Source organism: Phoca vitulina, unplaced genomic scaffold, assembly GCF_004348235.1.
Source record: "Phoca vitulina isolate PV1807 unplaced genomic scaffold, GSC_HSeal_1.0 scaffold4, whole genome shotgun sequence".
In the NCBI taxonomy this organism is placed as follows: domain Eukaryota; kingdom Metazoa; phylum Chordata; class Mammalia; order Carnivora; family Phocidae; genus Phoca; species Phoca vitulina.
The window spans coordinates 33,772,665-33,783,632 of NW_022589707.1; the positions used below are offsets into that span (position 1 = coordinate 33,772,665).

The 10,968-nt window shown below is 37.7% G+C and overlaps 1 protein-coding gene across 1 annotated transcript in view; it reads left to right on the forward strand.

Annotated features, from left to right (window-relative positions):
• Positions 1-10,968, forward strand: part of AOAH (acyloxyacyl hydrolase) — a 166,594-nt gene that overhangs the window by 18,255 nt on the left and 137,371 nt on the right. The window contains exon 2 of the mRNA XM_032401770.1: positions 164-259. Coding sequence (XP_032257661.1) covers positions 164-259 — 96 coding nt within the window. The remainder of the gene's footprint in view (positions 1-163; positions 260-10,968) is intronic.

A 10,968-nucleotide genomic window follows, 5' to 3' on the forward strand; every position in this document is an offset into this window, starting at 1 on the left:
TGAATGCACACGGCAGATTTTAAAAGGCTTAGCAAACAAAAGTTGTGTGTTGTGGAAAGGTTGGTGTTCCTAAGGACACACACGTATCCCTTCCCTCCCCATGGCCCTCCAGCAGGGTTTTCTTTATGACACTGCTGATGTGTTCTTCTGCCCGCCTTTGTAGCCTGTGTGATGGTGGTATCCGTGATTGAACAGCTTGCTCAAGTTCACAACTCCACGGTGGAGGCCTCAATGGAGAGACTCTGCAGCTACCTGCCTGGTAAATACAGAAAGGGACATGCAGCTGTGGGTCTGCTTCTTCGTTTGATTCTTGAGTCATCCTGAGTGAGTTTATACCCTACACCTGCTTATGGAGAAGAATGTGATTGAGTTATTTATGTGAGTTGATATTCTTATGAGGCTCATAGAAATTAAAACAAACACATAGATACACAAAACCACTCAAGGCAGTTTTGTTTCCCGACGTTCATTGTCCATCATGGCAGGATGAGATTGCTGTGGACATTTAGGGAATGATATGCAGAATGGCTAATTTTTTTTCATGTGTTACATTTATAAGGATTTGCCCAACTGGGGTTCATTGCCTTAAGTACCAAGAAGGTCAAAATAATGAAAAAAATGGATAATTTTCAATGATTTATGTTAATTTAACCACATGCACATTCCCAGATGCACTCACAGCCCTACCAACACAAAGCTTTGTTTAGGCTGAGAAGACAAATGATCTTAAAACCCCAACTGGGAAAATAATCTGGGAACATTCCACCGATTTGAACCGGATCTCAATAAAATCATCTTATCCATCCTCCAAAAAAAAAAAAGGAACTGATTGATGATTTAAACAAGTTGTGGAGGGGAGGAGTTAAGTTGGTGGCGGAGTAGGAGGACCCTGAGCTCGTCTTGTCCCTCAAACACAGCTAGATAGTTATCAAGTTATTCCGAACACCCAGGAAGTCAATGGGAGGTCTAAGAGAACAAAACTGCAAGTCTACAAGTAGAAAAGCGACCACCTTCTGGAAGGTAGGGGGTGCGGAAATTCACTGGGGAGAGACAGAGCTGTGGAAGCGGTGGCGGGGAGGGAGCCAGCTTGCCGAGGCTACTGCGAAGTATTGGAAGCCGCGGAACACAAAATTGGAACTTTGAAGTTCCCTACCGTGGGAGACGAGCCTGGATTAAAGGTGCTCAGGTGGCGAAGAGGGGCAGAACCCCAGGAGTGACAGGGTGGTCTGAGGATCCCCTGGGTCGCAGGAAGAACGGGTGGCGCAAGGTGCGGCGCTGTTCCCAGGCATAGGAGCGGAGAGGCCTGCAGAGAGCAGCAGGTCTTGGCGCCGGCTTCCTGCTATAAACTGTGAGCCGCCGGGCGGTCTGGGCACCGCTTTCCTGGGAGGGGCAGGCAAGCGTGGGGAGAACCTCCCCGAGAGGAACAGTGTGGTCTGAGTGGCGGGCGACCCTGAAATCTGGTTTTGAAACTTAGTTACCCACCTGAGATAAAAAGGCTCGAACACAGGCAGGGTGAATGCAGGGTTCTGACAGAAACAGGGACACAAATAGGGTGATTGTTTGCTTTTCTGTGAGGGTTCACAGAAGAGTAGGGGGTGTGAACTTTCAGCTCTGAGGCTAGAGGGCAGGGCACCGCCGTATTCATCCTGCCCAGCAGCGCTGAAATTCGGGGAGCAAAAACAGCGCCACCTAGTGGAGGCCGGAGCCCCATACACCAAGCCTCACCCCACTGCGTCCTGGGGAGGTGTTTCCGCTGAGACAGGTCGGCCTGAGAATCAATGCAGCAGGGCCCTCCCGCAGAAGACCAGCATAACCAACTAGTTCCCACCAAGTTTATTGATCATAGAGTGCTGCATAGCTTCAGCTCTAGGGGAAATAGGATCGAGCTTCCTTTTTACTTGTATTCTCTATTTCTTTTATTATTTTTTTTTTTTCATTTATTTTCTTATATTTTCCAATTCCTTTTTTTAATGTTTTATTATTAATTTTTTTAATTTTTATATCTATACCTTTAATATATTTATTTTTTTGTCTACTGTCATTTCATTTTATTTTTTTATTTTGGGATCTAGATTCTTTTAAGAAGCGGAACAAAGCACACCCAGGATCTAGTTTGGTTTGGGGGGATTTTTTTTGTGGTTATTGTTTTTGTTTTGTTTTTGTTTTTTTGTTTTTGTTTTGTTTTCTTCTGTGGGGTTTTTTCTTGTTTTTTTTCTTTTTCTCTGTTTTTGTTTATTTTTATTTTTATTTTTTTTGTTCTTTTTTCTCTTTCCTCTTTTCTTTTCTGGACAAAATGACAAGATGGAGGAATTTACCCCAAAAGAAAGAACACGAAGTAGAACTCATGGCCAGGGATTTAATCAATACAGATATAAATAAAATGTCTGCACTAGAATTTAAAACAATGATTATGAGGATACTACTGGGTTTTGAACAAAGCATAAAAGACACTAGAGAATCCCTTACTACAGAGATAAAAGAACTAAAATCTAGTCAGGCCGAAATTAAAAATGCTACAACCAAGATGCAAACACAAATAGAGGCCATAAAAAGGAGGATGGGCAAAGCAGGGAGTGAATCAGTGATATAGAAGATAGAATTATGGAAAATAATGAAGCCAAAAAGAAGAGGGAAAGAACGGTAATGGACCATGAAGGTAGACTTAGAGAATTCAGTGACTAAGTAAAACGTAATGGCATTTGTATCATGGGAGTCCCAGATGATGAAAAGAGAGATAAAGGGGCAGAAGGTTTATTTGAACAAATTATAGCTGAAAACTTCTCTAATCTGGGGATGGACACAGACATCAAAATCCAAAAAGCACAGAGAACTCCCATTAAATTCAACAAAAGCCAGCCATCACCAAGGCATATCATGGCCAAATTGACAAAATACACAGACAAGGAAAGAATCCCGAAAGCAACAAGGGAAAAAGGTCTTTAACCTACAAGGGAGGAAGACAGATCGAGTTCGCACAGAAACTTGGCAGACCAGAAAGGAGTGGAAGGAAATATTCAATGTGCTGAATGGGAAAAATATGCATCCAAGAATTCTTTATCCAGCAAGGCTGTCATTCAGAATAGAAGAAGAGTTTGTTTTCCAGACAAACAAAAACTAAAGGAGTTCGTGACCACTAAACAAGCCCTGTAAAAAATTTTAAGAGAGACTCTTTGAGTGGAGGGAAAAAAAGGCCAAAAGCAACAAAGACTAGAAAGGACCAGAGAGAATCACCAGAAACACCAACTCTACAGGTTACACACTGGCACTAAATTCATATCTCTCAATAATCACTCTGAATGTAACTGGATTAGGTCCTCCAATCAAAAGACATAGGGAATCAGAATGGATGAAAAAACAAGATCTATCTACATGCTGCTTATAAGAGACACATTTTAGACCTGCAGATTGAAAGTGAGGGGATGGAGAACCATCTATCATGCTAATGGATGGCAAAAGAAAGCCAGTGTAGCCATATTTATATCAGCAAACTAGATTTTAAAATAAAGACTGTAATAAGAGATGAAGGAAGGCATTATATCATAACTAATGGGTCTGTCCCTCAAAACGATCTAACACTTGTAAATATTTATGTCCCCAACTTGGGAGCACTAAAATATATAAATAAATTAATAATAAACATGAAGAAACCTGTTGATCATCATACAATAATATTAGGGGACTTTAACACCACACTTACAGCAATGGATAGATCATCTAAGCAGAAAATCAATAAGGAAACAATGGCTTTGAGTGACACACTGGACCAGATGGAATTAACAGATATATTCAGAACATTTCTTCCTAAAGCAGCAGAATACATATTCTTCTCTAGTGTGCATGGAACATTCTCCAGAATAAATCACATACTGGGTCACAAATCAGCCCTCAACAAGTATAAAAAGATCAAGATCATACTATACGTATTTTCAGGACACAATGTTATGAAACTGGAAATCAACCACAAGAAAAATTTGGAAAGACCTCAGATACATGGAGGTTAAAGAACACCTACTAAAGAATGAATGGGTTAACCAGGAAATTAAAGAATTTTAAAAATACATGGAAGCAAATGAAAATGAAAGCACGACAGCCCAAAATATTTGGGATGCAGCCAAAGCAATCCTAAGAGGGAAGTATATTGCAGTACAGGCCTACCTCAAGAAGCAAAAAAAGTCTCAAATACACAACCTAAGCTTACGCCCAAAGGAGCTAGAAAAGGAACAGCAAATAAAGCCTAAAGCCAGCAGAAAGGAAATAATAAAGATTGGAGCAGAAATAAATGATATAGAAACAAAAAAAACCTCAGCAGAATGGATTAATGAAACTAAGAGCTAGTTCTTCGAAAGAATTAATAAAATTAAAGAATTAATAAAACTAAGCCATACTTAAAAAGAGAAAGATAAAATCACAAATGATAGAGGAGAGATCACAACCAATACCACAGAAATAGAAACAATTATAAGAATACTGTGAAAAATTATATGCCAACAAACTGGGCAACCTGGAGAAAATGGACAAATTCCTAGAAACTTACAAACTACCAAAACTGAAACAGGAAGAAATGGAAAATGTGAACAGACCCATAATCAGCAAAGAAATTGAATCAGTAATCAAAAATCTCCCAAAAGAACAAAAGTCCTGGGCTCTATGGCTTCCCAGGGGAATTCTACCAGACATTTAAAGAAGAGTTAATACCTATTCTTTGCAAACTGTTCCAAAAAATAGAAATGGAAGGAAAACTTCCAAACTCATTCTACAAAGCCAGCATTACCTTGATTCCAAAACCAGACAAAGACCCCACTAAAAAGGAGAATTATAGGCCAATATCCCTGATGAACATGGATGCAAAAATTCTCAATAAAATACTAGCAAATAAGATTCAACAGTACATTAAAAGCATTATTCACCATGATCAAGTGGGATTTATTCCTGGGCTGCAGGGGTGGTTTAATATTTGCAAATAAATGAATGTGATACACCATATTAATAAAGGAAAAGAAAAGAACCAAATGATCCTGTCAATGGATGCAGAAAAAGCATTTGACAAAATACAAACATCCTTTCCTGATTAAAAAACAAAACAAAACAAAAACAACAACAACAAAAAAACCTCAACAAAGTAGGGATAGATGGAACATACCTCCACATCATATATGAAAGACCCACAGCTAACATTATCCTCAGTGGGGAAAAACTGAGAGTCTTTCCCCTACAGTCAGGAACAAGACAAGGATGTCCACTCCCACCATTACTATTTAACATAGTACTGGAAATCTTAGCCTCAGCGATCAGATAACAAAAAGAAATAAAAGGCATCCAAATGGGCAAGGAAGAAGTCAGACTTTCACTATTTGCAGACAGCATGATACTCTATGTAGAAAATCTGAAAGACTCCACCAAAAAATTACTAGAACTCATACATGAATTGAGCAATGTCACAGGATATAAAATCAGTGTACAAAAATCTGTTGCATTTCTATATACCAATAACGAAGCAGCAGAAAAAGAAATCAAGGAATCAATTCCATTTGCAATTGCATCCAAAACAATAAGATACCTAGGAATAACTCTAACTAAAGAAGTGAAAGATCTATACTCCGAAAACTATAGAATACTTATGAGAGAAATTGAAGAGGACACAAAGAAATGGAAAAGCATTCCATGCTCATGGATTGGAAGAACAAACATTGTTAAAATGTCTATAATACCCAAAGCAATCTACGCATTTAGATTGGAAGAACAAATATTGTTAAAATGTCTCTAATACCCAAAGCAATCTATGCATTTAATGCAATCCCCATCAAAATACGACCAGTATTTTTCACAGAGATAGAACAATCTTAAAATTTGGATGGAACCACAAAAGACCTCGAATAGCCAAAGCAATTCTGAAAAAGAAAAAACTGGAGGCATCACAGCTCTCGATTTCAAGCTATACTACAAAGCTGTTGTCATCAAGACAGTATAGTACTGGCACAAAAACAGACACATAGATCAATGGAACAGCATAGAGAACCCAGAAATGACCCTCAACTCTATGGTCAACTAATCTTCAACAAAGCAGGAAAGAATATCCAATGGAAAAAAGATGGTCTTTTCAACAAATGGTGCTGGGAGAACTGGACAGCAACACGCAGAAGAATGAAACTGGGCGACTTTCTTACACCATATACAAAAATAAATTCAAAATGGATGAAAGACCTAAATGTGAGACTGGAAACCACCAAAATCCCAGAGAACACAGGGAGCAACCTCTTTGACCTCAGCTGTAGCAACTTCTTACTAGACACATCACCACAGGCAAGGGAAACAAAAGCAAAAATGAACTATTGGGACTTCATCAAGATAAAAAGCTTCTGCACAGTGAAGGAAACAATCAACAAAACTAAAAGGTAGCCTAGAGAATAGGAGAAGATATTTGCAAATGACATATCTAATAAAGGTTTAGTATCCAAAATCTATAAAGAACTTGTCAAACTCAACACCCAAAAAACAAATAACCCAGTTAAGAAATGGGCAGAAGACATGAATAGACACTTTTCCAAAAAAGGCAACCAGATGGCTAACAGACACATGAAAAGATGCTCAGCATCACTCATCATCAGAGAAATACAAATCAAAACCATGATGAGATACCATCCTACACCTCTCAGGATGGCTGAACTTAATAACGCAAGAAACAACAGATGTTGGCAAGGATGAAGAGAACGGGAACCCTCTTGCACTGTTGGTGGGAATACAAGCTGGTGCAGCCACTCTGGAGAACAGTATGGAGGTTCCTCAAAATGTTAAAAATACAACTACCCTATGATCCAGCAATTGCACTCCTATTTACCCAAAGGATACACAAGTACAGATTCGAAGGAATACATGCACCCCAATGTTTATAGCAGCATTATCAACAATAGCCAAACTATGGAGAGAGCCCAAATATCCATCAACTGATGAATGGATAAAGAAGATGTGGTGTGTATATGTGTATATATATATATATGTATGTATGTATAAAATGGAATACTCCTCAGCCATCAAAAAGAATGAAATCTTGCCATTTACAATGACACAGAGTTAGAGTGTATTATGCTAAGTGAAATAAGTCAGAGAAAAACAAATACCACATGCTCTCATTCACTATGTGGAATTTAAGAAAGAAAACAGATGAACATATGGGAAGGGAGAAAAGAAAAAAAGAAGAGAGGGAAACAAGCCATAAGAGACCATTGATAAGAGAACAAACTGAGGGCTGATGGAAGGAGGTGGGTGGGGGATGGGACAGATGGGTGATGGGTATTAAGGAGGGCGCACTTGTTATGATGAGCACTGGGTGTTGTATGTAAGTGATGAATCACTGCATTCTACTCCAGAAATCAATATGCATTATATGTTAACTACCTAAAATTTAAATTAAAAAGAAATAGAAAGCATACTTAGCAAATTTACAGATTGGGGTGGAATAGGTATTATGTTTGATGATTAAATCATAATTTAAAATTATCTCCATGTTCTAGAATGAATAAAAATGATTAAGTACAAAAAATACACAAGTTGTGTTTTTCTCTTTCAATCTCAACAAAATTGAGAAAATATTGATTCTATTTCCCTTATAGAACACTATTAGGTGAACAGTCACAATGGGTAAACTTCCTTGAGAGTCAAATTGTCATTCATTTAATGTTAAAAAACAAATTCACCAAGGATGAATTTTTTCAAAGTAAGGAAGCTAGACTAATGGCAGTTGTGTCTTGGGTTTACAGAGCATCCTGTGCCAACAGCGCCTAAGCATTTTCGGATGATTTATTGCATTCAGTAACAATATGCATTCACAAGCTAAATTTCTTGGAATTTAAACTAAGGATCAAGAGAGAATACTACACTAACACATGTGTTTACGATGTCCCAGATTGACCATTGCTAAGGTTTTGACATATTTACATCATCTTTCTTTTATGAAATTAGAATGTGGCTTCCCCTCACCCCCAGTTCCATTCTCCTCCCATCTCCTTAGAGGGAACCACTCATATGAACTTGATGGGTATTGTTCTTGTCAAGTTTTATACTTTCACATTCACTTGTATGAATCCATAAACAATATATGGTATTGTTCAGCGAGTAATTTTTTAACCTGTTTTTGGTAAAACAAATATAGAAAGCCACACAAAACAAATGTATAGCTTTATCAGTTATTAAAAGGTGAATACCCTGGTAAACATAGCCCAGGTCAAGAAGGAACAGATAGGTAACTACTCTAGAAGCCCCATCCCATCATAAATCACTTCTTTTGCCTAAAGGAACATCCTGAATTTTACTGTAATCATTTTTTTGCATTGCTTTATAGTTTTGTTATCCAAGTGAACATTCCCTGCACTATAGTCTTGCCTAGTTTAAAATTTTTGATATGTCTTTTAAGTTTATTTTAATCTACAAGTTTTCTTTCCATCACTTTCTTTGCCATGTAATTTAATTGTGGGATTTGCCCTGTAGAGTTTCCCACAGTCTGGATTTTGCTGGTTGCTTCCCTGTGGTATGATTATGTTGCTCTGTGTTCTGTATATCCTGAAAATTTGCAGCTAGATCCAGAGGCTTGATCAGACTCCAGTTTGATTTCTTTGGCAAGACTATAAGTGATAATGTTTTCTTTCATTGGGAGGCCATTAAATGTGATTTTCTCTTTTTTCTTTTTGCGATATTAGCAGCTGTTGATGCTCAATAATCAGATCTATTCACTGGGAGTTGCAAAATGGTGCTATTCTAATATATCATTTATATTATATTTAGTGGTGGAAATACATTCGAGACACTTTCCCTCATCCTCATCATATTTTAGAGACATTTTCCCCACAGTCACTAATGGTATTGTTCATAGTAGGAAAGGCCGGATACATGCCTGATTCCTTTGCTCTACTTGCGAGTTTTCAAATAATTCATTGTCTTTCTATGATCCCATAGTAGTCAATCATTTTTCTTTAAAATATCATTATGAACTCTTGAATTTATACATGAGTTTTGGTCTATTTCAATTACTATCCTTTTGTAACTCAAATTGTCTCATGTTTGACCAGTGGGAACTTCTTCAAGTTGGCTCCTGAGTCCCTTTGACATGAGCCTAAGTAACCTTTGATAGCTTCCTCGCTAATTGATATGACAAGATGTTCCAGCCCTGTCTTGTACATTTCCAGACCCAGGCTTGAAATCAGTCATTTCTCTCAAAAGCTCTGGTTTCCGTTAGTGGGAAATAGTATTTTAAGACCACAGTCTGGGTGCATGGGAATGTTCATTGCTACTGAGTTGGTCATTCTTTCTAGGCCTTTTCAGTAGACAATGCTAGAAAAAAATACATATATTTACATATACATGTACATACATTTACCTATATTACATATAATTTTAAGATAAAATGTCTATTGAGTTCATACTGACACTTCAAATTCAGGACTACAGGATTTTTTTTTGACAGGATTTTCTTCTTAATCTCTTCTGTATCATACCTATATCTTCTTCTCTCCACACTTGAAGTCCTAATTCTCAAAGACAAAGGGATAAAATATAATTACTCATTCACCTATCCCTCATTATACATATAACAGTCTCAGAAGATCAATCCTAGTACTGCTATCATTAATATATTTTATAATCATTGAGAGCAGTTAAAATTGTTTTTTGCATATACTTTTCCCATTTCTCCACCCTTTGTAATCATTGTACTATATGACCTGATCATACAGCTATTACATGCAATACCCATTCCCTACCCACCCCTCACTTTGTCTCAGTCCCATCAGCAGCTGTTTGATCAATGTTCACCACCAGCCCTTATGAGGATGCCTCTCTAGCTGAGTTGTTGTCTAAAGCTCATTCCTCAGGAAGGGCTCATGGGAACAATATTCCCTGAATTCTTGTATGTCAATAGCAAGCTGTCTGTGCCCTTTACACTTGAAAGTCAGCTGTTTTTCTGGATATATAAATCCTTGGCACACAATTTCTTTCCCTAAGTATCTTAAATGTGTCTTTAAAAAGCCTACTGATAATCTTATTCCCTTTTTCTTGTAAGTCACTTGCTGTTTCTGCCTAGAAATTCAAAGATTTCTTTTTCCTTCCTTCTCTAAAATTCAGTCATCTAACTAGAATGTGTCTTGGTAGTAGTTGTCATATGTTGATGTCAGGCATGCAGTATGCTCTCAAGTACATTTTTTTTTATAATTTCAGGACAGTTGTTTACTTGTTCAGTTTCCTTGATTGGTTTTCTTTTTCAGGGATTTCTAATATCCATATTTTGAATCTTCTTTGCCTAACCTCGATATGTTGCCTATCTCTTGAATACTTTCTATCCCTGTATTTTTTATCTTGAAAGTTTTACTCTTTTTCACCTTGTATTTTTCTTAAGACATTAGCTATTGTATTCAGCTCTTCTGTTCACTCTAGTTTAGACTTCATTTCTCTTATAATCTTGTATTCTTCCCTGAGTTCTTTTATTCTATGTCTGAGTTATTCTAATTCTGATTCCTGTGTTCTTTCATGACATAACATTTTATTAATGCTTCTTAGCTCATTTCGAAATACTATGTTATGTTTTAATCCTTTTTTGGGTTTGACTTTCTGGCATGCTTTTGCTTTCTATAGGGATGTGATTCTGTTCCTTATTCTTTTTTTTTTCTTATAATAACTTTGTATGGGAGTTGACCTAGATACATTTCTGTTGCTCATTTTTATGTGAAATTAGTTTTCCAAAACTCTTAAAAAGAGAAGTAGCTCAGGGTACAGAACTTTTTCTTTTGTTCTTATGTAGTGTTAAAACACACACACCCACCACCAGCACCACCAGCACCACCAGCACCACCAGCACCACCACCAGCACCACCAGCACCACCACCAGCACCACCACCAGCACCACCAGCACCACCACCAGCACCACCACCAGCACCAGCACCACCAGCACCACCACCAGCACCACCAGCACCACCAGCACCAGCA